The following is a 25,836-nucleotide window of genomic DNA, read 5'->3' as shown; positions in this document are numbered from 1 at the left end:
CAGGAGGTGGCGATAGTGTTGGTGACGGGCCAAGACGCTCAATATGGCCACTCATAGTAGTGAATACACATAAGCAGCTTAAGAGTCGGTATGAAGTAGTAGAACCTCTGATTGTTACAAAAGAGGTCTTAAAAGATTAGGACGCGCCGTTAGGAGGTCGGAACTCACTTAATAGGGGAAATCTTAATGACCAGCTTGGTCAGATAGAAAGTACATAGAGTTATATGGCAAGACATACCGAGGTGTATGTACGTACTCCTTATTTGCCAGGGGTCTTCAGGCCATGTCACTGTACCCCAGAAATGGCCCCACATATAATACACCTAAAACCACCACACCACACCACACCAGAGCAAAATATGGATAAGGTGGAGCTACATGCCAGAAAAATATGTAATAGGTGTATTCGATTATGTAATCACACCCGTGTACACCAGTGTACACATGGTGTAGTGTATATCAACCCTGCCGCCACCTGGGCAAAGTGCCTCATCGCATACAGCCAGAGCTGCCGCCGGCCGAGGCTGAAGATCTCTCCCGGAGTCGAAGGCGCCGGTCTGGTATCAAAGATTGCTTATTCCTTCTCAACTACCAGCTGGCTCCTCTTCCCGTGCTCGTCATCCTCTTGGCGAAAACATTGTTGCAGGGCATGGTAGATCGTCGTCTCGCTACGCCCGGGAAGGCCAATGACGTGCCGGATGTTATTCGCACAGGGCCAGAGATACATGGCATCCGCAAAGAACGAGCGCAGGGAGGGAACGATGCAGTCTATCTACATGAGGATTCCCCAGTCCCCTTCCCGCTCCTGATGGCCAAGACCCCGGAAGATCTGACCTTTCTCGAGGAGAAGTCGTAGTTTCCGCCTGTCCGTGCTCGAGTATCTTGGACATGCCAGCTCCACGGCTAGTACAGTCTCGGTGTCCGTATTTTCCATCACCACAGCGCTCGCGCCCAAGATCTTCTTCCAAACCGCGTGGATATGTTCCAGATACCTCAGGAGCTCCTGTCCGCATCATCAGTTCACCAGACAGCCTGCGAGACAGTCTTTGCTCGGCCCACCTCGTCACATTTCATGCTCATAACCTTGTTGATGATGCTCAGCTTCATATCGTGCCAAAGACCCGGAAGGTCCAGGAGCTCGTCGAAAACCTCTCGCAGTCGGCTCGTGCCTCAGCAACTGGTTCAGACATCGCTTCTTGTGCTAGCTCAGCTGAGATCGACATTCTGACTCGACATCGGACCTGCCTTCCCGCTGGGACAGGCGGATCCGACGGTAGAGCTCTCCGTCACTTGTGTCCATGTTTGTCAGATCCGTCATGTCTGCTATTGCCTTTGTCATCCACCTACTTCTTCTTCTTGCTCGATACTTTTATTCTGTGTGTTGACTAGTCCACCGACATGCCCCGGCGCAGTAAGTGAGCTTGTTTGGATTCATGCACGAGTCCTCGATTGTTCGTTGACTCACTACTTCGTCAGTCCGTTCGCTCCTTTGTTGACTCGATTTCGTGTTTAGCTAGGTCGACAGCTATCGCTTTGTCACGGACGAACGGTTGGTCGGCTCGTCTAGGTGGAAGCGTGTCGCAGCGACGAGGTTGCTTTATTCGCGGCAAAGAACATACAGCGCTTGATACAGAAGAACTGTTCGCCTCGTCTTGCTGCTTCGCGGCCTTGAGTGGGCTTCTGATACCGTCTCTGCTTCTGGTGCTTTTGGTCGGGCTAGGATCCACAAGACTTGTTTGAGCCAGATGTCGATGTCCATTTCTGGCTCTCGAACAAACAAAGGGAGCCAAGAAGAAGAACAAAGGGTTTGTCAGCCCCTTCGTCAGGCGAATGCCGCCCTGCACCTCTCCCCTCTCTTGCCTTTTCTCCCTTCTCTTGTCTTTTCTTCCTTCTCTTGTCTTTTCTTCCTTCTCTTGTCCTTCCCACTTCCTTCTGTCTCCCTCTCCGCATCTTGTGCTTTTTTTCTTGTCCCTTGTCTCTTCTCTTGGTGCTGCGGGGTAAGCGCCAGGGTCTGTACCTGCATCCTTGCCGGCGCCATCGACTAGATGGATTGCTGCATCGCCTGTGCGCTGCATGCTGACATGCGCGAAGGCCTCATTATACCGTCATCGCGTGGTGGTAGAGGCCTTATTATGGACGGAAAATTCAGTGAGAATGTTGGGTCAAGTCGGGTGATGGTCTAGATTAGATTTTGGACGAAATGCTACTATTTGAGCTACGCTTTTAGTATTATATCATGCCTACTAAAGCTACTAATGTGAGAGGCGCAGTCAATATACGTTTCAATTGACTATCCTGTTGACGAGCATCTAAAGCTTGAAAAAGAAGAGAATCACAATCTTTCATCCATATGATGGCACAATTTGTAGTTGCAGATTCGCCACTTCGCCAGTCCGTCGAACCTTATGTGCGCGCCGCAGCCATGCCTATAAGCTAGTCGGGTTTGAGCTTCATGGTCGCGCTCATGGTTGAAGGCTTTAGCTGACAACTGATACGCGGCCCATAGCCCGTAACAGCCCCCTCCAACATCTCATAAAAGGGCCGTCTCTTCATTTTGGTAACTGCTCAGTTCTACCTTCCAATATCTTCTCTTTGACGCTGCCTTCCACGTACTACTCAATCCTTTGATATCAACACTCAAATTTCCGCAACAAAATGAGTAACCGCCACCTACATAAGGGGGATCTTTCGTTGCCTAGCCGGCACCGTCGCACGATGTAACACTTCCTAATGGCGAGAGAGCCGCAGTCGAACAGGAGGACGAGCTGTGTCAGCTTGCCGTCGACGCCCACAACCATGACTGTAGTTCTCCTAGATAAAAGTGATACTACTGTACACTACGACTCGAGGTTATCCTCGCTCGTTACCCGCACTACTATGCTATAACTTGAGGAGCCAGGCAGGATTAGACGCAAGCATGACGCCACCCAGCACATCAAGATCTGTAACTGAATTCGGCCGCGGAATGGTGTGCAGTACTAAAGAATTGTTTGTCTAATGGTGACCTTAGTCAACAATGCCCATGAAAACAAGCCATATGGCGTTTGTGTAGTATATTGTCAACACGGTTGGCCTGTGGGATTTCAGGAGATAAATCACTCACAGTCTATGGATTTGGTAGCATGCCTTTGATGACTCAGTAATACTTCATTTAGCGCTGAGGTTTTCTTTGTTATCCGATCTTGTTGTTTCGTAGAGAGGGCTTGGGAATGTAAGATGTTTCTCGGATGAATCCAGCGCTAGGATCAGAGCCTTCCCACTCTGAGCTCCCGTTGGCTCTGGCATATGAGACGGTTGGTGGACAAAATGGGATTGCCGCTCCGAGTTGTCAGGCAATGATGGTCTGGGGGTAGATACGAGGAGGAGATTGGGTTGGGAATAGAACAGTCGTGCTATATGAGGCTCATCCCAGATTGTTTGATGTCTGTTGCAGTGTTGCTCCATGATTGGAGAATGATAGCTCGAGATATGCTGATGAATGATGGATATCAGACATACACGGATGATTGAGGAATCTTAGCAGTTAAGCTAAGCATGTACTCGAATCTTATCTATTGTTCATGCAAATGATGACGTGAACTTGTACTCGGTAGATGTCAGGGCGAAGACGTTGTCTGCTTGTTCCATAACAGTAGAGAATAGTAAGATTAGCTTCGCAGAGTGATAGAATCCGTTTGTGAACTGTATAGAGTACAAAAGATCAAAATAGCCGGCAATGTGTAGCAATCAGTAAACCCGAAGTCATCCTTTGGTGCTGTACGACAGATTCAAATTCGGCTTCCTCTTTTTATCTCTCTTCTCTTCTCTTTGAACACGGACAGTCCAGTTCTGGCTCCCAGTCGGAAGGACACTTTCGAACCTTTGGAGTACCGTGATGGCCGAAGATATCCTCTTTCTAGCTATAAAAGCCTACATGCAGCGCTCATCGTCCACTTTTAATGATGCCGACTCATTATATGATATATGGAGCATAATAACGCCAGAAGAGCTTAATCAAACCATGAGCATGAGTTGAGGACTGGTATGGTCCGGAAGAGTACTTGTACTATACTTCAGGGCGGGGGCCATAATAGGATCGTCCGTGCTAAAAGAATAGAAGAGAGAGAGGAAAAAAGGGAGCTAATTTTGATCATGTCTGTACCCGAATAATATTTTGTCATTTCACAACCGGATGATTTGAACCTTGATAGAACCCGATTGACTGTTAGACTACTGTACTGACAAGACTGGAATATTATCCAACACATGGCCAAAGACACATGTCTGCAGTTGTGGCAACCCACGGTAATCGAAGATGCTTTTGAATATTCGAGACAAAATGTAGCCCCCGTAAGAGGTCACTCCTGTAATCTTGATCTGGGGGTATGATGGAAACTAGTGCAGAGTCTGTGTAAAGTGGGCGAACCCGGTATTTACATGTCACTATAAGTACTTCCTTCTCCTATCGTACCGTAGTCTAGGAAAGCAGTTTCTCATTACAGATCTGGATTGTTGACGTTTTTTTCGCTAGTTCTAATTTATAAAGCTGTAACAATTGTATACACTACTGAGTATGGACTACCATACCTTTGCAACGCTGCAGCCTTATTTGCTGCCTCAATTGCTCTACTGCTGATACCCTCTCGCAGCACCTGGCTCGACTCATGGGCGTCGCCGCCACTAATTCTTCATATTCTGTCAAGTGTAGACGTATCAGTCTAATGGCCTCTGGACTTGATGTTTCCTCGGACTGAACCTGCGCTCCATCATCCACCAGTGCTGCCTCACCCCTGCCGGCGTTCGACCCAGCCTCCTGGCTATAGCTTCCCAACTCTGCTCTTGTTCCATATCTACTCTAGAGTCTCCTCCTGTCGAGGACTCCAAGGCTTATGAGACATGACCCGTCTTCCCAGATTTCTTTTTCGAAAGTTGTCATGGGCCGAAGCGGGTTCTAAAACACCCATTTATAGACGTGATAAACAACGATTAGGCTCAATATTAGATACTACTTGGCATTGATTCGAAAGCTGGCTCCAGATAGTCGTATAAAATACGGCAGGAGCAGCATTTTGGTCACGACCATTGCTGCCTCACAAGTATCTGAACCTCAATAAAGTACATGTATCGATGGCGTGGAATTGGAGCGTATCCAGAACAACCTTGTATCTGGTTGGGACCAATATTGGCGTTGAGGAAACAGTTTTACCAGCATATTCCTCCCTCTTACTGCCCGTACACAACTACAGGCAATTTGCAGGTGATATTTGAATTTCAAATACCAAACTATTAAAACAAGACGTCGATATTTGACCAGTGTTAGTGTCATATTATACACCAGCGAGCGGAACTGTGCCCTTGACGGCCATTGTCAGCATTTTCATGGCACGACCTTTGCAAAACAAAAGTTTATGCAACAGGCGATTTTCCCTTTCCCTGCAGACCCAGAGAGTTTGAGTATGCTCATTCACTTACCGAAATAGAAACTTGAGCCATGCTAATTGTCTCTAATATCAGATAGTTCACAATGCATTACGACCACATCCTCCGATACTAGCCTCGCTGACCCAGAGAACGCGCTACTCGAGGATCCAGGGCTTGGCAAGGATGGCCGAGTGCCCGACGTCACATCAAGTTATGATTTGATACTTCCGACCGGGAATATCCGTGCAAGATCATCGGTGAGAAGCAAATGAGGGGGGAGGTGTGGTATTTAATTGAATGGGAACCTACACTGGAACCCAAGCAGCACGTTAGCCCAGAGGCAATCCGGGTCTGGGAAGAGGAAAGCAAAGAAAATGAATGGCTAAAGCCAGAAGATCATACAAGCATTGGAAGCAAGAAGCGACGCCGATTCTAGTGAGGAAATAATCGTTGTGCTGGGCTTGGGAGCATTTAGTACATCAATCCCTTTACGCACCAAGGGCCTTCTAGATGAAGGAGCCGTCTGCGAGATGCCGTTTGCCACGGCCATTAGATCGAGCCGTCCTCCTCCATGCACTAATCTCATGGCAACGCACCGCGTAGCTTCACGTATCATGGACTTAGTGTCGGCATAGGCGAAGCTGTTGAGAACACTGCCACTGTCATTGGAGGAAAAGCTAAAAAGAAAATAAGATTAGGTGCATTGTAGCCGCGACTTGAATCTTAGAATTCGGCCATGAGACTGTCGGTGAAGCCGAGCCTGGCTCCTCAAAATGCTCGTTGAAATTGATCAATCGAGTTTCCTGGGGAAGACGTCTTTGCAGCGCCGACCCCGGTTGCTCGCAAGACCCAAAACAAGCAGGTGACTGTCAGAACATCCTCTGCGAAAACCATGTAAACGCCTGGGCAAGGAGAACTACGAAAGACGAAAGACTCTATGCTCCTGTCTGGCCAGAAATTGAGAAATGATTCGTTGAACATGTGTGAGGGGTTGTTGCCTCAATCACCCTGTTTATTATCTACGAGAGTTGACACCTGTAATGGGTCTAGACCGAATGCTACACTCTGACGTCTATTATCTCTATGAACAAGAAGACTTCTCTGAGGAGAGAAGTCTTTCTTAGCTTCTGCATTCTTGTGTACTCTTTCTTATATACTTCTTCCTTCCTAACCTCTAGCGCGTCTAGTAGGTTCTGTGGGTCCTACGATGGGGCCTTGGCCCCTGAGTCTCTCGCTAGGGGTTCATCCCATAACAAATGGTGTTGAATGTTTATGACTACACACAAGAGAGCAGAAGGCTAATACTCCACTAAAAGCGCGATCTAGGGGAGATGTCGTAGTGCGATAATGAGACACCTCCCAACAATCACCATAGTAAAGACTGGCCAATCCACGTCCCCATAGTCGGTCAGATCGAGTGAAGAAATACAGCCACGTATTGATGCCATGGACCAGAAGCTCGACTCCCAGATGCGGAAGACATCGTTGAGCAGACCCCGTCCATTTGCTGAGTTCCCATAACTCTACTTCTGGACGCAAGTCTCTGATACAGAGCTGGGCCATGTATTTTGCAATGCATGTTTGGAGTTTGTCTGGATCGCTGCGAATCCTAATGTCCTGTGTGTCGAAGTAAGTGCCGTTGTGTAGCTCAGCCTTCAGATTCTCATCTGTGTTACTGGAGATAGCCAGGATACTCGACATCTTCGCGAAAAGTCACGGTGCAACGAACTTTCGCGGCAGGCGTAAGCCCCATCGACTCGGAAAGTCTAATGGTCCGACTATCCACGCTTGACATCTGAAGAGGCAGCTAAGAAGAGTACTAGCACGTTGATTTAAATGCTAGCCACGACGGAATCGCCGGCGTCATTATGATCTATGTCACAGCCGAGACTGCTTAGCGACATCGCATTTATAAATATCCACGGATACCCAGAGTTGTTCGCAGGTCATTTACCTAGCTTCCTTCATCCCTTTTTTCTCGCTTTCCGCCAAGCCTCGTTTTCTTTGCTCACCCTCACAACACTAAGGCCCTTGGATTCTCAAGACCAAGAAATCCAACATGACTTCATATATTCAAGTGGCTGCCGATGCAATAACATGCCTTGTTTTGCTCGGAATGATCATAAGACTTTCGCCGTTTCGCTCCACAACTCTTTCCCGACCTGTACTTTCGACCGACGTTTCTCCCAAACAATACGGAGAATCGAAATACGTTATTCCGATGCAGCTAGCTTCTTAGAAACACATGATTCTCAGGAACACCACAAGGTACGCAGGATTTCTAAATGGTACTAGCCACAAGCTAAAGTGCAATAGGCATCTGCTGGTAATTTATTAGCGAAAGATATTGGCGACACAGTTGGAGGCAGTCTCGAATATGCGTATACAGTTTGTTGCACTGTGCACCACAGCACGGATGGGACGATCCCCATTTATGCTCTGAATTCTAGAGCAGGTCTCCAAGACATCAAAGTCAACTAACCGTGCCCACCCACTTTCGCACGCACCCCCTTTTGCACGCCGATCTTCCGACGCGTTAACAACACCACGCTTTTCTTGTAAATGCTAGAACTCAACCAATTGTAATCCTATCGGCCTGATATTTTCAATATGGGTAAACTAAATGAACGCGATATAGCAGAAGCAATTAGTTTGGTTCGAAACGGCGAAACGATAACGCGCGCAGCCAAAGCTTTCGGTATCGTACGGTCTACTTTGTCGCGACGACTTAACGGGTCGCAACCACATTCCTCAGCCCACGAAACGTCAAAGAACCTATCTGAATTGCAAGAAATGGAGCTTGAGCAATGGATTTTACATGAGGAATTGTGTGGACGCGCTCCGGGCTTAAATATGGTGCGACAAATAGCGGCTAATATCATGACTGGTATCGGCGAAATCGACGATACGGTCACCCCTGGATACAATTGGGTATACAAGTTCCTTAGCCGCCACCCACACTTGAAGACTAAGGTTGGACGTGTAATTGACGCTGAGAGGGTCAAAGGCATTGAAAAACAGACCGTAAAGGACTTTTACACGTATATATCACAGGTCAAAGACACCTATAAGATCCTACCAAAGGACATCTATAATATGGATGAAACAGGTGTACAAGAAGCCGAACAAAGTCAAGGCACAGTCATCGGGACGTCTAGGTCACGTCGTTCACGCGTTGCGAAAAACCCAGCAACTGGATGGATGTTAGTTATCCATAGTATCAACGCTATCGGGTTGAAAACAACGAATACGTATATACTAAAAGGAACAACACTACAAGCACAATGGTTACCTGAGGATCTTGAGGAAGCTGAGTATACAGCGACCCCTAAGAGCTGGACCAACTCAGCAGTGGCTTGTGCCAGTCGTCAACAGGCACACGACAGTGAGATGGGCTCTATCGCAGAGCCCGATGACCAAAGAGTCTTCCTCAAATATCCAATTCTGGCGGGTTTTTCCACCTCGGTGGTTTTTCCCCGCCGGCGGAAGCAACATCACCTGCTTTCACCACCAATTCGACGGACATCGAACGGCTACTGGGACGATGTTCGAACCGGAGGACTGCGGACTGATGGGTCGGATAGCAATGGACGGGGATGTTTTCTGACGGAATCGAGGTTGGATACTGACTGACATCATCTGGCAGCGCCAGCATGATACCGCAATAGCGTGGATTAGCACGTGAGCGGCTCTGACATGTATATACATAGACGGACACCTCCACAACCCTGCGATGTATGGCTCTGGGAGGCGTGGTTTGCCCTAATAGGGACGGTCCCCACGTTAAATACAATCAATCAATCAATCATTTAAGGGCCACACCCGACCGGTACCAAACAACTACTCGATTCGATTTCGAATCGACTTGGTCATTAAAATTCTAGTACATTGTAGGTTCGCTTCGCTTATGTCTTCGGCCAATTAGGTTGGGAGTGCTCCACCAAATTATACCGTCTTCGTCAGTTGGCTGTCGATACATATGCGCTCTGTTTTTGTACGTCTCGAAACCTAAGGTATCCTTTTTACTGACTCACCTTACGCGACGGAACGGATCGTAGTTGATGGTGGCCCAAGGTCGATTGTGTATTTCGGTCAGGTCGCTAATGCCGAATCCGATCGCTTCACAAGCCTACCGATTGATACCGAACGAACTGGTTCGAAAATTGTACCGATCGATATCGAACCTGATGATCGGAGCGACCGTCTGCAGTAGCAGGCGGAGATGTATATGGCATTCGATCAGTGCATATTATCTCCAAATAATGCGCAACGATAAAGGACAATACGGGCGGCGCGATACACAATCATAATCATCGGCTCTCGTCCGGAAAGTCTCAACCAGATGCCCTGTAAGATGTCTGAGCTGCTATTTGCCAACCTCCTCTAGTCGTTGATCCAACTCCTGCAGGGTCTAAGCAGTAATGTTTGTCTCCTAGATGATCCGCAAACCGATATTGGTAGCCATTTTCTGACCTGTCGCAGCAGTCCAGGCTCAGCAGCCTACACCTGAGGATTACCCACGACGGCTGGAGCACGCTGGATGCTCCAGGCCAGACAAACCAGCTGGCCAAAGCATGGCTGCTGTCATAGCTGCTTCGGAGTTAAGATGGACTTTCGGGCACTTGTCGCCTTCGCTTGTTGTGATGCAAGTTTGATTCAATATTTGATGAATTCTGACTTTACTTTCGCTCATGCTATAAGTTCAGCAAACTATTGGAAGGAGTAGTCCCATAGCTACATTAGGGGCTGATCGTGGGCAATTCTTAGTTATACAGTGAAATCCTGTGCGCTTCTTGCTCATGTCGAAATACTTGATCGACATGAGACCGATCGAGTGGGTAAAACAGTACCTTTCATTATCATTGCCATCAACGGTCTAAATGTACAGAAGATGACTGAATCGATGAGGAAGATGTTTAAGTCACTTGCTAGAAGGATCAAGGTCTCACGGGCTGGAGTGACCGGGGCACGGACATATAAATAATCCGAAATACTTCGTGTGCGGAGTGTTTTCTAGATGACCATAAGAATTTATTTAAATTGTACAATTAGAAATACTCTGTGGCCATGGAAAGTGTTCTAGTATAGTTACCAATGAAATTTATCTTCCACCAGGAAGCTCGCAAGTCACCAAGAGATGGTGATCGAAATGGTAACGTCCTTACGTAATTCTTTGGGCCGAATGCTCAACTGCTTCTTGAACAAATATTAAAGAAGTTGTACCTACAACTATCAGAGATCAACCACCGTTCGTAACCGGTCAAAGTAGAGAATAAATGGCGCCGCAAGAGGTCACGATGCAAAGAACATGGCAAACCGACTATGTCGAGTCGATTGCATTGGTGGTTGATTTACCTCTTAAGAACGCGTTACAATACAGAAGAAACATGGGAAGCATACCGCACCTCGAGAAATAAAAAGGGAGTGCCATCCAAAGAGCGCTCCGGCGTAGTCAACGAGACAGGGTGGAAAGGCCTCGGAGTCGCCGGAATCGCTCTGGAGCGCTGCGATATTGGGCTAGGACAAGGAAAGAACAAGTACCAACGGTCACGCCTGCATTGAAGGATCCAAAATCATCACATGTAGCAATAGAGCCGGAAGATAAAGCGAAGCTTCTGAAGGAGATATTTTTCGGAAGCCCCCGGAAGCGAACCTAGAGGACGTAGAGAGCGCTATATATAACGACTAAATAGATCTTCCCATTATCTCGGAACGAGAGGTGGTGGATGTGGTCGAGGATTCTGCTGTACGTTCGAATGCTGTAACAGAGATACCTACGGGAGGGAATTAAGCGGCATAGATTGCCGACTTGGGGGCATGCAAATGTCCCAATCACGGCAATGACGTATTGCGACGATCTATCGGCCTAAAAACATGTAGTTGACTCTTGGCTGGTAAGTCAAGCTTCCGCCGCAGGAGACCAGAGTCCCATTTATCACATCGACTGACACAATCTTGGATCAGAGGAATTGTTTGAACACTATTCGGTACTGTAGCTGAGCGTACTCCATTCAGTGACTTGGTTAATATCTTCGGCAGATATATGACAGACATGGGCGAGAACCCGCAGATCGAAATCGATACTTCTAACATCATCCGCGATTATCTCTTAACGTTCGTCAAGTGTGACAATACTGCGAATACGACAGTGTTCTGCGCTGGATTTGATGCCATTGCGACCGACGGAGTACGATTCTTGAGTTCAGGAAGGATCTACCAGTGCAAAACCTTAATGTTGACGCTTCATGCTGAAAGACCTCTGCGACATTTCCAAATTTTAGGTAACTAACCTTACATACGGAATACTAACATAAGATCTGATGCTTGTAGTGTTAATCAACATTTCAGTCATCCTGCGGCTGTCATGCACCCAACTTCGGTATTGACAGCTTGCTCGGCGATTGTATGATGCGCCACCACGCCCAACCACCTCCCTTCAACATGCGCCCAAACGAAGGAGTCCACAGCACTTCGCTGCCCGTGCTCTATTGTGCACAGTGTAATGATCGCGGATGTACTATTGGTTTTCTTCTCGGCGAATGCCCGAAGGCCCAATCAAAGCCATACAACTGTTTCGCTGCAAGGCATGCCCACATGATCACGATATCGTAAGAATCAACTCCAAGTGGTCCCACAAGTTGGGTTACCGTGAACTCTAAAGTCATGCACATTGGCACGGCAAATCCCCGCTTGACTGTGCAATAGGAACTAGTTGGGTATTTTGTATCCAAAGCCTACTGACTTTTCTATCGCCGCTTCTAACCCCAAAGGGTAGCATCCAGGATCTGGGATATCTGTTCTGGTGAGGGCTCTAGACGAATCCGGCCGGCGCCAGAAGCCACGCCCGGCCCAATTTTCCGATGTGCTTGTATCTCGGACACTAAGACACTAAGCTATTCAGCATCTGAAAGTACCTTGTTGCGATAAGGTTATTTGTGTGATACAGCTGAGATCGACGTGGTATGGCCTCGCAGATATCGTGGGTTATCATGAAGAGGTTAGCACGGCTCGTGTTCCGAGCTACAACTCATTTATGAGATGATAAAGTAACGAACATGCACTTTTGTCTTGACATGGTTCATAATTTCAAGTAGTCCATTCATTCGTTCAGCTGTGCGATGCGTGCTTTGGCTATTTTGGCTACCCTTCTGGGCCTTGAATCTTTTGTCCACGCACGGTATGTGATGAACCCAGTCAGAATACCAGATGCACTCTCCATACGGGAATCATCGTCAACACCCAATGCATTTCCAACACCAAAGACGCTGGCACCAGACGCAAGTTCTTGCGTGAATACAGCAACATCGCGGAGTTGCTGGGGGAGTTACAGTATCGATACTTATTACTATGTGACGACACCTTACACGGGCGTGACGAGAGAGGTATGCGAGGACGAATGACATTTACATGGCCGTATAACTAAACCAGTAGTAAAGTATTGGTTAACTGCGGAATCGACCACACTTGCGCCGGATGGATACGAGCGCGAAGTATTAGTCTTCAATGGCTCGATGCCAGGTCCGACAATTGAAGCAGACTGGGGAGACGAGGTTGTCGTCCATATCACAAATGGCATACCTGATAATGGGTGAGCAAGCGCTTCAACCAACCTTATTCGCTGGTGATCTAGCATTAACAAACGAAAACAACTAGCACCTCAGTGCACTGGCATGGTGTCAGGCAGCTTAACAGCGTCGCTAGCGACGGTAAGTGCACATGCAATCCCTGGAGCAAAATCAAGCTGACCCAGGCATAGGCGTACCAGGAGTGACTCAGTGTCCCATAGCGCATGGCCAGACGAAGACCTACAGATGGCGCGCGGCGCAATACGGAACCTCGTGGTACCATTCGCACTTCAGTTTACAACTCGGCGAAGGCCTCCTTGGTCCGATTATCATTCACGGGCCAGCAACTGCAGACTACGATATTGACGCTGGCCCAATCGTTTTGCAAGACTGGACCCATACCAGCGTCTTCACCATATGGGAAAACCTGCAGAGAAATGCGGCTGACGTCCAACCGGTTGGCGAAAATGGCCTCATCAACGGGCTGAATCCGTATGACTGCAGCCAATCCAGTGACCCGGCCTGTATTGGCACGGCTGAACGATTTGAGCTCAACTTTCAGAAGGGAAAGAAATATCGACTTCGTATCATAGGCACCCAGATTGACGGTTGGTTCAAGTTCACTATTGACGGCCACAAGCTCAGGGTGATCGCAAATGATTTTGTACCAATCGAGCCATATGAGACCGACAACATCATCTTATCTGGTGGAGAGCGGTATGACGTTATTGTCGAGGCTGATCAACCAGTGGGGAACTACTGGCTTCGTTCGATTTATCAGACTGCCTGCAATAGGAACGATAATCTCAATAAGAACAATATTCGAGGTATCGTGCGATACGTCGGTGCGGATACCGATAAGACTCCGACCACATGCGTCAGCAAGACGATCACGAACTCGTGTGGAGACGAGCCTTACGAGAGCCTAGTGCCCTGGTATCCCATAATGTAGGTAGCAGTGACTTCGAAGATACATTAGGGATGACCATTTATATGGAGCCGGACCTTACCTTCAAGTGGACGCTCCGCACCAAGACGCAGATCGTCGATTGGCAGAACCCTACTCTATTGGACATATACAGAGGCGACACCAGACTCCCTCCTGAGAGTAATGTAGTGACAGTGGAAGCAACCAACGAATGGGTGTATTGGATCCTTGAGGACCAGACCGGACGAGATATTTGGCATCCTATGCATCTTCACGGTCATGACTTTTACATTCTGGCCCAAGGTTCAACAGCATACGACTCTAGCGTGAAGCTAAACACCAAGAACCCGCCACGAAGAGATACGGTGACATTATATGGTAGTGGATACCTAGTGATTGCTTTCAAGACAGACAACCCTGGGTAAGGCATCTCAGCTATCAACACCCGACGGAACATACTAATAGGTACAGCTTATGGCTCATTCATTGCCACATTGCCTTTCACGCAAGTCAAGGCCTCGCTTTGCAGCTTGTCGAGAGACCTGCAGAGATACCCGACCTGATTGCAGCAGATGTCGACCAACTAAACGATACGTGCAAGACCTGGGCGCCGTTCTACAACTCACTAGCTCAAGCACATTATAAACAGGATGACTCGGGTATCTAATTGTCATTTGGCTGAAGTGCAGCGAGACCGCCGAACTGTAAAACACCATGGAGTATATCAACCCCCCAATATTAGGGTAGTTCATCGATTTCTTAGCCAATATAAGCTCATTTACCATGGTTCTATATGCAATCGCTAGAATTTTAGTAGTGTATACCAGGCTTTTTTACCTTGGGCACTACTTTGATCCGCCTGGACATGGACTTGATCACGGACTACGATGCGGCCAAAACGGGGGCGAAAGACATCCTATTGAATGAAGGCTACGAACAGAGCCTTTTCAAGGATTTGATGAAAATGAAAGGAAGCATAAATGGGAACACACCAACAATATGGCCAATATACGCGGAGGGGCTCTCTAATGTAAAGTTCAAGGTTGAGATCGGAACGATTTCCAATAATGCCAAAGCGGAAGGAGACGACAACCCCACTTTTACTATGTACTTCAAACAGTCATGCGTAACACCGAGGATGAGACTGGGTGTGATGTGGACAGTAGATAAAGAGTCGCATTGGACTCGGAAGCTGGCTCGAGCCGCTATATCTTCAGTTCTCTTCGACGAGAACACGAGTAAGGACGATTTCGTCGAATATGCAGAGTATGTGGATGCATGAACGGGCTTAAGGGTCCAGGTCTCATGGGACCATGGGGCCGGGATGTTAGGATTCGTGCGGTTAAGGAGAGCGGTGAAACCAATCTCGTGTCCATCAAATCCTGCGACTGACAACGTAGGAAAGAGCACCATCAAAAAGGACATACTAATGGCCTCGAGTTTAGGTTTGGAGCAAGTTTCGGAAGACTTTAAAAGCGTGGATGAATTGCATCCGGATACAACTCCTCGCAAACGTAACCAACGTATCAAACGGGCCTCGCATGGTTATGGCACTGTCTTCTTACGTGCAGAACCCCGCATTACCGCCTTTTAACTTCACTAACTAGCTCCTTGCCAGCTTGCTTAGCTTAATCCTTGCCATTCGCAGAATGGACCCAGTCCAATTGAGGGCCTCCGTTGCCAAGACGAGCCCGGTGGAGATGAGGGCCTTGTTGGTGGCAACGAAGCCGTGGCCGGCGACCTGCTTCACCTCGGAGTTGTAGACGCTGAACAGGTGATCGGTAATCTCCTTGATCTTGACGATGGGGTGAAAGACGACCTGCTTTCCCTTGGCCTGAATGCTCTCGGTCGACTCTTTCAGGATCAGGATCTTCTCATCGATCTTGGTGAGGGCGCCTGCACCGAAGCTGTCGGCGTTTTTGACGTAGGGTGATATGTACTCGTATGGCTTGGCCAGGTAGGGTACAATGGGCTTCGCAAATGTCTGGTAAGCTGAGTCGCCTAGCTCGAGCGACTTCTTCCCGTAAGGATTGCTCTTGTAGTGTGACAGGGCGTGGTGGACAACAGGGTAACTGGTGATGTGCTGTAGGCAAGATGTTAGTCAGATAATTCGGAGCGACAAGAGTGGAAGTTGACTGACTGTCAGTGTTGCAGAGGATGGATGCGGCTCACCGTTAACTTGAGCTGTCATTGCGAGGGTGTGTTCTGAGTAGAGTAAGAGCTTGATGTAAACTTATATCGAGTAGTCTGTTAGCGGAAAGATGAGATAAGTTTAGCAAGAGGTCGTCGCTTACGGAGAGTCGCGATGCTGTTACAGATAAGAGTCAAATACCGGTGGGAAAAAGACTGTATGTATCAGACGAAGAGAGAGTCGGAGGAGAAATTTGGTTGGAATGCTAGAGCTCTTTAGGTTGGAAGGGCAAGACTGGTGGTCACTACGTTTGGCAGGCATGCGAGTGCAATGCACTTATCGAAGCTTGGGAGCAATGACATCGACCCTATTGGAGGTTACGCCATACCAAGTAGCCAAAGGAAGTTACATAGGGAGAGAGGACGATTAGCATACGCTTAGTTATTCGTTCCTGGCGTATATTTACCTTCGGCTATATCGGACTTCTAGTAAGCCACAAACCTTTTGAATATATATAGGCCTGACGTAGCGCACAGGTTCGACTATCAGCCATCGAACACCTTATCATGCATAAGCTTCCTCAACCAACCTAACGGTTCAGTCAATGACATGCAAGACGCTCATAACGAAATAAATGTATTAGACTTCACCATACATAAGGTGTCGCTTGATGGACTTCTGGGTGCCAGAAACGAAGCAATATTTCTCCCTTGCCGGTCGCCTTCGTTTCGCAACGCAAATAGAGCAAACCCAAAGGTGCCTTATTTGAGGCAATTCTCTACTTATTGACTAATACCCATACTTGCTAACGCTTAGCTCACACTTGGGAGACCAACTCCATCGTATCGGTGTCCACGAACCGTAATCTAGGGTAGTATCAAACCTCGCTCTGATCGTCATCGAAGTCTGGATGAGGTGTAGACGCTAGATATACTCGCATGTTGACTCGATCCAAGCGTTGATGAGTATAGGAAGTTCAAGTACCGTGTAACCGTTGTCCCCATAGCCTGACATAATGCGCTGGACACAGAACTCGGTGTACCTTGCCGACTGGTTCTTCAGGGACTCCGCTTCGGCGCTTGCCGGAGGCCTACCCTTGAAGCGCATGAAAATCATTTGCACAACGTCGCGAAAAATGCGGGGGCAATTCCCGCTTTGGCGACACCGAGCTTGATAATGATACACCCCGCCATGAAGAGGAGTGCGAAGGATTACAAGAATTGTTCTGTCCCAGAAGAGCCTTGAGTACTGTCAATGTACACACTCCCCTATGTGGAAAGCTCGTCAAGCTGCAAAAGATGATAGAACCCGCTCAGGATGAATTGTAGTACTAACACCACAAAGGCAGTATTTCAACTGCTCTAAACCATGCGATGCCCACGCGCAACGCGAGCGTACCAGCTGGGAGAGGATCAGTCAAGGCATGAATATGGACAGGATCAACTTACGCAATCAAACCTCTGATACATTATGGAGATCTGCATTCGTGAATTCTCTCCGACAAGCGCCACAATGCCCCTCATATAGAGTCGTATCCTTGGATTGAAGGACTTGTTCAATCTTATCGAAGGTGCTTTCCAGCACATCCAAGACCGCCAGCCTCAAGTGCTCCACCACTTCCGTGGGCTGTTCTCTACCAAAGCCTCCAAGGACACCCTTCCATTAACCCATCACGCTACTGTACAGTACCAGCACAGCCAGGAAGAACCCATCCAAGTGTTTGCCTACCAGCATACTCATTAGACCACTGGATGTTACAGAGAGAATCAAAGCCGCCTTCCTCCTTTTGTCTCTCTTTTCTCTTTTCTAAGCATAAACGGTCCGTTTCTGGCTCTGACCTATACGTATGCTGCAAGTACTCTTTCGGACCGTGTCAATTTTGGTTCCACGAGCGTGAGCTTCAACCAGGCTCTTTCGCATTTATTGATTTATCCACTACTACAAGGAAATTGAACGTTACCCAGGACAGATTTTTGACACTGAATATATGCGTTCATGCCCCGAAAAGATGTGCTTTCAAGTTCCATGGTACCAGTGAGGTTCAAAAGTGTACTTCTGCTTGGGAGCCAGAACTGGACTGTCCATGCTCAAATAGAAGAGAAGAGAGAGAAGGATAGGAAGCCGATTTTGATTCTCTCTGTACTGTACTGTACGGCACTGCACCCTTTCGTCTAATGGACCAAAAGGGATGCAGCACAGTACCCCATCCAAGGCCATGGCCGCATATGTACCGCCCAGCGAGCACGAAATGGAACAATGGCGGCGTGGGTAGCAGAGAACAGTTCTTGGTACAAACGATTCTTGTATTGGCCGAAGCTGGGTCGCTACTGATGTTCGAGCGGTCTGCGATCCATTTACGTACAGTACCTGGATCAGACTGATCATCGTAGAGTTCCAAATGACGGTAGGAGTCCAAAATTGACAGTACATGACACCTGCCATCTTTTTTTCCAGAATCGGACCGGCAGGTCCAGATGCAACTCTAGCCAAAACACGAAAGACCATAGCTCGGTCGCATGAATCATATGAATCACATGGCTCGATCCACCCAGACTCATCTATATAAGCTGTCCTCGCCCAGGTTGTCTTGAACCTTTTCTTTCCTTTCTTCTTCACACTCGTGTCCATCTGCCAGGTAACCATGCCCTACCAGATGTAAACTCTCTTCGCTGTGGCAGGCCAGCGTTACCACCCGCTTCCCCCGGACATAATCGCTGGGATGAGGTCGGCGAAGACGGATTCTGCAACCTGTACGTGGTGCCGGCTACGAACCTGCTCCAAACGGAGCAGAGCCGATGCAAAGACGCAATTCCTGGATCTTGGTCCATGGCCTACATAGCATATCTACATAGCGCATACAAATGAAATGCCCATAATCTGTCTTTCGCAAGCTCCATGTGTTATTGTTCAACCTCATTCTGTAGAACTCAAATGGGTGCCGCATGTGGTTGCCCAGATCAATAGCCGTAACATTTGTGCTCCCTCAGTAATGCGAGCAATTAGATGTCGTCGTGACTATATGCGCCTGCGTCCGCTTCGTTGGTTTCGTACTTTTCGTTCGTTCGACAGCAGATGGCTTTTGGAGGTTGGGCTGAGGGCCAGCTTTGGATTCAACAATGGCAAGCAGTAGTCAGCATTGAGCCCAATCAACGGCTGATCGGATCTTGAAACCGTTATTTCAGATTCTGCTTTTGTTCATGACAGCTGCCAAGCATGTCCATTTTTCGACAGCATCGAAAGGGAGAAGGCATTGTTCAGACAGTTGCTGCTGTGTAGTGGTGAAAAGTGGTCATGCGATTGCGCGCATTTGACGCGACCGACCTGTCGCTAACACCGTCCCCAATTTGGTGGTGCTGAAAATGGCGACAGGCTCCACGCGGCTCAAAATGACATGGGTTCGATAACCGGGGACAGATTAAAGAGCGGACCGATGGCCAGGCCCATAAAACGTTTCAGGCCACCTCTTACTAATATGGCCCGTGCCAGCGCAATGTGCGTTGCCCTTGTAGGAGCAACGCGGGCGTATCCTTGCTGCAGCAATCGATCTCCCCAAAAGGCCCACAAAGCACCATCGGCCGAGTATTGGCTGGTTACTTTACATCACTGCATTTGTAACGTACACACGGCCCCCAAACAGCTTTATTAGCAATAAATATGCGTTCCATCGACTGCGGATGAACGACGGCATCTGGGACCTGAAATGGCGTCCCACACTCATGTGGGGGATCTACCCTTTCGGTGATGAGTAAATCGAGCCTATGGACTACTGCCCTGGTCGACATTTGGAGGCGGGAACCAAACGAATAGCCTTGTCTAAACAAGAGTCCTCATTCGATCCACACTATCAAGGAACAAGACTGGCCCAAACGCGACAAACACAAGTACTACGGTCATTGTTGATCCGTTCGCAACGAGTTGTGCACCTCGATAGTCAATTGTCCAGATAGCGTTACGTTACAGTACAGGATGACGTGTGTGTGTCAGCACACTTCAATGAGGCTGCTGTTTCTAGTTGTTGGGGCCAATAGCCACTTTGGGTTGTGCACTGAAATCGGCCTTCAAAGCAAATGCTAGAGTGGGACGTGAAAGAGCCACTGTTGGTCGACAATTGGAAGCGGGAACTAAACCGAACCCTTGTCCGAACAAGAGCCCTAAATTGATCCTAGGACATCCACGCCATCAGAAATAAGTACGGTCAGTATTCATCCATTCGCAACCATTTGTGTGTACTCGATTGTCCAGATTGCGCTACGTTACAGGATGACGTATGGGTGTCCGTTTATGTCACTAAGACTAAGGCCACTTCTGAAAGTTGGCGCCTTTCATTGGTTGACAACATGCGCTCACGACAGAAAGCGAGAAAGAAACAAGACAGGAAATGGCCTCATGCACGAAGTCTGCCGATGAGGGTTGAGAAATGGATGGGTCCTTTTTCAGCCATTGGACCCTCATCGCGGCGGCTTCTTCCCTCAGGACCTGCCAGCTGGAGACTGGTGGCTGGTGTCCAGTCCGGTCCATGATCAAGCTCTGGGGTCCACTTTTGTTCTCGATCGCGAACGTGCTGTTTCCGCACCCTCTGGCCAGAAGCTGGATTGATCGCCTCACTTAAAGTAGCCCGGCATGGCATGAGTCCTGCTTCTGAGCGTACTTTTCTCGTGCTGTACTCATGCGACCACTGTTCGTCATTGAGACGCGTAGACATGAGATTTGCGCAAGTCCGGGTTCCCTTTCCCACTCTTGATCTTTCTTGGCTGACTCTAAGCAGCAAGCTCGTTTTCTTAGCGCGAACGCAAGCGTGTCAACGACAACTCAGCCTAACTTGAGCAGCCAAAATGCTATATTCCTAGCAGGTCATTCACGCAAGAGAACTATCGTTTATCATTTATCACTGTATATTTGGTTCATTTGCAGTTTACGTGACGGTATGGATCTATTCATGTAATTTATGTCAAGTTATAAATTTGTTCATGCAACTAGATAATGGTCTTTACGACAGATAAACTATGTACAGTTGCGGCTCTGCATTGGCTCTGCTCAATCTCGACCGAGGATCTCAGTCAAGACGAACAGGTTCGTAGCCAGCACTACCTACAGGTTGCACAGGCCGCCTTCGTTGGCCGGTACACAGGGTTGGACATCTGCGACCCCCGCAGGAACGTGAGGAGATAGGACGTCTGCGAGAAAGGAGTAATCCATCCCCGGTAAATGGATGTTCGAAGTAAGCGTCGGAGGAGCAAGTGAATTTTACTCGCTTCCTGGGCCACTGGGGCTCGGGTGTAATCTGCAGTCTTCAATCTCTTGCTCCTCGAGTTGGTGCTCAGTAGGCTGGTTAATTACTGTTGTGGACGACAGTTCTTGAAAGGATCGTATCCGATCGTTGATGCGCAGATCTTAGTCGTTTTGCTGCTGTTGCTGCTGTTGCTGCTCACGCTGCCGCTTGGCACTGGGACCGAATTTCATATCGGAGCAGGATGATATGAGGAACGTGTGTAAGGTTGCTGCGGGACTGGGCCTGGAAGCAGAACGGAGGTTGATAAGAGAGGTTGTGGGTATTCTCAGGATTGCTCGATCAACCGCTTAAGTCGACATAAGCATGGGCCCTTTGGTGCACCATGGCAACAACGAATGGCCATTTGCTTGCAGCGCATGCAGTTTTGTAAATCGATCGATCAATGAATCAAAATACCTAACAAATCTTCACGCATATAGAGATAGCGTTGTGCATCTTCTCAATTACGTGTCTTATCTATATTAATGTCAGAGTCAAGTCAGAGTTAGCTCGTCGCACGACAGCTTTGGCCGCCGCTTCAGGAATGAAGTTGCAACTGCGCCTAATGCCTCTGGTTGAGGAGGACTAAATCAATCTACTAGAGCAGAAAAATCACATGGCACTGGTCATCCTTGCCCATTGTGCTATCGTACTACAAGCGGTGCGAATTGCGATGGTGGTGTGTGAACTGGATCGTACCGATTCGTATCAGCGATTGCGACCATACTTCCTGGTGATCTCGTCCAAGCCATTGCTTTTTCCGTCCATACAAATATTGAGGACCGGGAAACTCAAAGAGGCGCTGCTACAGACATTGCAGTTGTCAAGCAACGTGCCTGTCAAGTGACAATTGAGCTACTATTTAGGACTAGTGTACCCATCAACCTCCCCTATTAGTTTGCGATTCTTGAGGGCTGTTCGGCTGACTCTCCCCTCAAAAGATTTCGTTTCCTAGTCTATCAGCCGTGAGGTTATACCCAAACACTGCTACATCATCAACCCTGTACCGAACAGATCATGCCAAGTTCAGAATGGCCTTCGTCCTACTGGCTCCACCGGCGCTCCGCATCAGGTGCCGAGGTGCACCGGCCGCAGGCGGAGCCTGACAGATTCAACTTTTTGTCCTTCCTCGCCACGGCTCAGACCCTGGGTATTTTAACAAAAATACACTCGTAGCAGCCTTGCTTAAATAGAGGCAAACCCAGCTGCTTTTATAAGCGCTTGACTGGGAAAGCATGTCTGGTCGTGCATCTTAATCAGCCAGAAGGGCGGGTTTTGAAGCTCCTGCACCCCAGCTGCAAGCCACTGAGAACTACAAATAAATCTGCCTAGATTTCTGTCCCAAGTACTTAGAGCATCCTCCCCAAGGCCATTAGAAGTGTGGCCAAAAGTACTCCCGGCAAATAGATAATCCGATAATTGCTGACCCAGGAGCCGCTGGGTATCAATCAAGAGGTTCTCCTTCTTTGCAACGGCTTCTAGAATATAGAGTGCCCGCTGGGCGGAGGCGTGGCACGCGGCTATTTTACCCAGGTCGGCCATAGCCCGTTCAACGACGCTTGCAACTTGGAAGGATAGCAATAAGTGACCCTGATTCGTCTTATCGGCGGGCTTAAATTAGGTTTGACTGAAAGATGCATGATTGATGTTGCGAAAAGGAGGGTCGGCACAAAGCTAGGTATGCGTTGTAGCGTATGGAGTGCCGAGTAGGAGTGCAACAAGGCTGATATGTTGTTTGCAGCTTCGAAACAAACATCCCGCGGGAGAATATTCGAGCCAGGGATTGAAAGCGTTACAAAGGGCCGAAAAAGTAATAGGACGGCGAAATGATAGTACATGCTATTGAGTTTAGAAAGAAATCTGTCCTAAGAGCTTATATCATACTGCGTAAATAATACTGCCGGAGTAGAGGTATGCCCAAGCCGCAAGACATCGGATAATAAGTCATACCAGCTCAAATATTTCGTATAAAAAATCAGAATTTCTCTACTTGTAGGTGGATGATCTGGACGAAGGAGGGTGTAAAGCGTTTCGTGGATCAGCTTGCTAAGGTCGCAAATGCCCGAGAAGACAGAGCCAGTATGCGATACCTGTTTAAGTGACTGGAGGTTGCCGACTGTGAAGATTAAGCATATATAGGTAGTTCTTTACTTCGAAGAACATACTCTCATCCGTATAAGGGACCCATAAGGCATCCTCGGCGTCAAGAAAAGTCGCCGGCTTCGGTGGCAAACGAGCTGTAAACGTTGACGAGCAACAGGGCAGAGAGTGCGATGTAACAGCCCATGCACTAGAGGCATTAGCTGGTGACAAGCACGAATAATGCTGTATATATATTATATATACATAGCTCACTGATGTAATGCGAAAGCACCCCAAAACGTAGCGTTTTTGACACTGAACTCGTCGTTGTCTGCCGTTCTGTCAGGACGCTGCAGGCCCATTTCGATAGCTAATCTTATGCTCTGTGCGGAATAATGGTGACTTTCAGAGTCTCTTCCGCAGCTCAACTGGCGAAGCGACATTATACTTAGAGCTTGGATGGTAGTTAAAGTGTGGTGATTTTCTTCGGCATCAAGTAGCCTCTGCGACTCTGCGAAGAACTCATCCCCCGATGGGTAAGTGCCTTGAGTGTCCTTTGTGCCGATGTGCTGGCTAGAATAGGAGTAGCCCAATGCGAGCAGAGCATTAACCAAAATCGAAGAGCAGTAGCGAGCTTGGCCTTTACAGAAGTCTTTGATGAATTGCTCTCTGCTCAGGCTGATCGTCAAGGAACTTACGTCGTGTTTGACTTCAACCGGACGCTTGCATATCGGGTAAAACCTGTCTGCCTGCCATAAGTTTTCTCTTGCAAGTCCATAGCTCCGGAGAAACCTTCATTGATGACACAACCAAAAGGCATAAGTGCAAAGCAAAGTTGTCGTGGCAGACTGTTTTTGATGCATTAGTATAGGCCAGATCATTTCTCGACGTACATAGAGACCATCTATGTATATTGCGAAAGTATCCACAAAGGTCACCGGCAGATTCTCAGATCAGTAAACATCTGAACATTAAATATTGGGCCGATACCTTCGCTGTAGAGGTGGTGTGATTATAAAGTATTTACAAACCCTAGCGACTACTGATCCGATATTTTATACCGCCCATCTCGTGATTTCCATTTCCGACCACCGTTTCCGCCCAGAGATATCTCGCCAACCTGATCTGGTTTATATTCCTCGTGTGGAAGTGTAGCTCGCCATTCCTCACAGTTACTTGCTGTAGACATGTCGGAGAGTGGTTTTCGACTTCGCCTATTGTCTGGGATGCCCTCGCCGGCCACAGTGCTCCGGCAAGTTATGGATACCGACCCTTTTCTCGATATCTTCCACCCCTTTTTCTTTTGTAGTATGTAGTTTCGCCACAAGTGACTCCGCTAGTGAGGAGAGTACCTTCTTGTGCTGCACTCTCTCCATCTGGGACTCTTGTAGCTGCGCTTTCAATTGCTGTTGGAGCTCGTCTTGCATGTCACGCACTACGCTTTCAATCAGCAAAAGCAAGGCTTGAGAGAGCTCGTCTTCCTGTTCGACTGCGGCTATCTCGTCATCGGGAAGTGTTAGATCGTGCGACGGTGCTGGGCTGGGGAACGAAAGATCCCTCTCATGTAGATGGCGTTTACTCATTTGATTACAGGAACTTTGAGCATTGATCTCAAAGGTGGAGTGGTACATGGAAGGTAGTGTCAGAAGGGAGGAGATTGGAAGACAAAAAGAAGAGATTGGAAGGGAGAACTATGCACTTACAAAAGCGAAGAGACGGGCTTTTTGTGGGTGACGGAGGCGTTGCTTGAAAATGATAGGAGCGAATCCAGGCGTCTAACCTGGGACAGTTTGATAGATAATCCATAGGGAAATCGTACAGTCGATACCGGCTCAATACAACAAACTTCATGGACAGTTGCTGTTGACTGGGGTGTTCGATCTGTGTAGAAGGAAGCATTTCTACTTGCCTAGTCCTAAATACGTCCATACACATATTGTGGAGAATCAATGTTCATCCTACGACAGATCCCCAGAGCGGGTTGGCAATCCCAAGAGACGGCTAGTGTATATGGAATCAGAAATGGCTCCTTGTGGAGGCAAAATGTAAATGAACAATGCCGGATTTCGTAGCCCGTAAGCATCCAAAGCAGAGGAGACTAGAAAGAGGCCCGTAAAGGAAGCGACAAGAATGTATTCGCAGCAGATGTCGACATAGACTGATTACTCTTCTTGCCACACCATTGGTCCACGATATGTATGTGGACTTTCGTCGCCAATTACATGTTTATGGTCATCTTTGTGCCGTCTCTAGCTGGGTGGTGTTGTTTCTGCGACAAACCGGGGTCTTGTCGCTGTCAGGCACGAAGACAGGTCTCGGACTACGGGTCAGATTGTGGACACAGCCTGAGTAGCCGATTTCGTGGTGTGCAGTGCCGACAATTAAAAGTGTCGCGATGGGTCTGAAGCACAATCAGATATGTACGACATTTTGGCTATCTCTACAATCCGACTTGTTAGAT

At 48.1% G+C, this 25,836-nt stretch overlaps 10 protein-coding genes across 10 annotated transcripts; 5 read left to right on the top strand and 5 right to left on the bottom strand.

The window, feature by feature from the left end:
• The first annotated feature begins 108 nt into the window (after positions 1-108).
• BKA67DRAFT_320084 (uncharacterized protein) lies at positions 109-772 on the top strand. The gene has a single exon (XM_046096180.1). It carries the CDS (start codon positions 225-227, stop codon positions 654-656), a length of 432 nt encoding a protein of 143 aa, XP_045957679.1. The 5' UTR covers positions 109-224; the 3' UTR covers positions 657-772.
• A 700-nt stretch (positions 773-1,472) lies between these two features.
• On the bottom strand, positions 1,473-2,075 carry BKA67DRAFT_537084 (uncharacterized protein; the record flags this gene model as incomplete). The annotated part of the gene is made up of 1 exon (XM_046100255.1): positions 1,473-2,075. One exon carries the CDS (start codon positions 2,073-2,075, stop codon positions 1,473-1,475), a length of 603 nt encoding a protein of 200 aa, XP_045957678.1.
• Positions 2,076-6,458: 4,383 nt separating this feature from the next.
• On the bottom strand, positions 6,459-7,101 carry BKA67DRAFT_537083 (uncharacterized protein; the record flags this gene model as incomplete). The annotated part of the gene is made up of 2 exons (XM_046100254.1): positions 6,459-6,572; positions 6,685-7,101. The coding sequence occupies 2 exons, from the start codon at positions 7,099-7,101 to the stop codon at positions 6,459-6,461; spliced, it is 531 nt and encodes a 176-aa protein (XP_045957677.1).
• A 4,117-nt stretch (positions 7,102-11,218) lies between these two features.
• Positions 11,219-11,836, top strand: BKA67DRAFT_320025 (uncharacterized protein). Its single transcript, XM_046096178.1, has 3 exons — positions 11,219-11,294; positions 11,365-11,681; positions 11,731-11,836. The coding sequence occupies exons 2-3, from the start codon at positions 11,444-11,446 to the stop codon at positions 11,784-11,786; spliced, it is 294 nt and encodes a 97-aa protein (XP_045957676.1). The 5' UTR covers positions 11,219-11,294; positions 11,365-11,443; the 3' UTR covers positions 11,787-11,836.
• Positions 11,837-12,518: 682 nt separating this feature from the next.
• Positions 12,519-13,917, top strand: BKA67DRAFT_660024 (Cupredoxin; the record flags this gene model as incomplete). The annotated part of the gene is made up of 4 exons (XM_046107548.1): positions 12,519-12,782; positions 12,837-12,988; positions 13,054-13,106; positions 13,157-13,917. The coding sequence occupies 4 exons, from the start codon at positions 12,519-12,521 to the stop codon at positions 13,915-13,917; spliced, it is 1,230 nt and encodes a 409-aa protein (XP_045957675.1).
• Positions 13,918-13,946: 29 nt separating this feature from the next.
• BKA67DRAFT_660023 (multicopper oxidase-domain-containing protein) lies at positions 13,947-14,560 on the top strand (the record flags this gene model as incomplete). Its single annotated transcript, XM_046107547.1, has 2 exons — positions 13,947-14,314; positions 14,365-14,560. The coding sequence occupies 2 exons, from the start codon at positions 13,947-13,949 to the stop codon at positions 14,558-14,560; spliced, it is 564 nt and encodes a 187-aa protein (XP_045957674.1).
• Positions 14,561-15,407: 847 nt separating this feature from the next.
• On the bottom strand, positions 15,408-16,185 carry BKA67DRAFT_319703 (uncharacterized protein). The gene is made up of 2 exons (XM_046096177.1): positions 16,034-16,185; positions 15,408-15,976 (listed from the first exon to the last, which is right to left on the bottom strand). The coding sequence occupies exons 1-2, from the start codon at positions 16,082-16,084 to the stop codon at positions 15,497-15,499; spliced, it is 531 nt and encodes a 176-aa protein (XP_045957673.1). The 5' UTR covers positions 16,085-16,185; the 3' UTR covers positions 15,408-15,496.
• A 763-nt stretch (positions 16,186-16,948) lies between these two features.
• Positions 16,949-17,493, bottom strand: BKA67DRAFT_537080 (uncharacterized protein; the record flags this gene model as incomplete). Its single annotated transcript, XM_046100253.1, has 3 exons — positions 16,949-17,272; positions 17,423-17,425; positions 17,473-17,493. 3 exons carry the CDS (start codon positions 17,491-17,493, stop codon positions 16,949-16,951), a joined length of 348 nt encoding a protein of 115 aa, XP_045957672.1.
• A 3,117-nt stretch (positions 17,494-20,610) lies between these two features.
• BKA67DRAFT_569402 (uncharacterized protein) lies at positions 20,611-20,847 on the top strand (the record flags this gene model as incomplete). Its single annotated transcript, XM_046103110.1, has 2 exons — positions 20,611-20,684; positions 20,715-20,847. Coding segments are annotated over 2 exons (207 nt in total), but the record flags the coding sequence as incomplete, so codon positions are not given.
• Positions 20,848-22,813: 1,966 nt separating this feature from the next.
• Positions 22,814-24,055, bottom strand: BKA67DRAFT_519033 (uncharacterized protein; the record flags this gene model as incomplete). The annotated part of the gene is made up of 4 exons (XM_046098057.1): positions 22,814-23,132; positions 23,178-23,298; positions 23,459-23,583; positions 23,649-24,055. Coding segments are annotated over 4 exons (972 nt in total), but the record flags the coding sequence as incomplete, so codon positions are not given.
• Positions 24,056-25,836: the final 1,781 nt, after the last annotated feature.

This window comes from Truncatella angustata (genome assembly GCF_020726525.1).
Source record: "Truncatella angustata strain MPI-SDFR-AT-0073 chromosome Unknown BKA67scaffold_5, whole genome shotgun sequence".
Taxonomy (NCBI): Eukaryota; Fungi; Ascomycota; class Sordariomycetes; order Amphisphaeriales; family Sporocadaceae; genus Truncatella; species Truncatella angustata.
Note: the sequence above shows the minus strand (reverse complement) of the source record. Positions and strands in the feature narration are given on the sequence as shown.

Bases quoted from the DNA above. Each gene is read 5' to 3' on its own strand.
- BKA67DRAFT_319703 (XM_046096177.1), bottom strand. From the start codon at position 16,084: ATGACAGCTCAAGTTAACGGTGAGCCGCATCCATCCTCTGCAACACTG. The intron at 15,977-16,033 runs GTCAGTCAACTT...TCTTGCCTACAG, and splicing joins CATCCTCTGCAACACTGACA to CACATCACCAGTTACCCTGT.
- BKA67DRAFT_320025 (XM_046096178.1), top strand. From the start codon at position 11,444: ATGACAGACATGGGCGAGAACCCGCAGATCGAAATCGATACTTCTAAC. The intron at 11,682-11,730 runs GTAACTAACCTT...TGATGCTTGTAG, and splicing joins GCGACATTTCCAAATTTTAG to TGTTAATCAACATTTCAGTC.
- BKA67DRAFT_320084 (XM_046096180.1), top strand. From the start codon at position 225: ATGGCAAGACATACCGAGGTGTATGTACGTACTCCTTATTTGCCAGGG.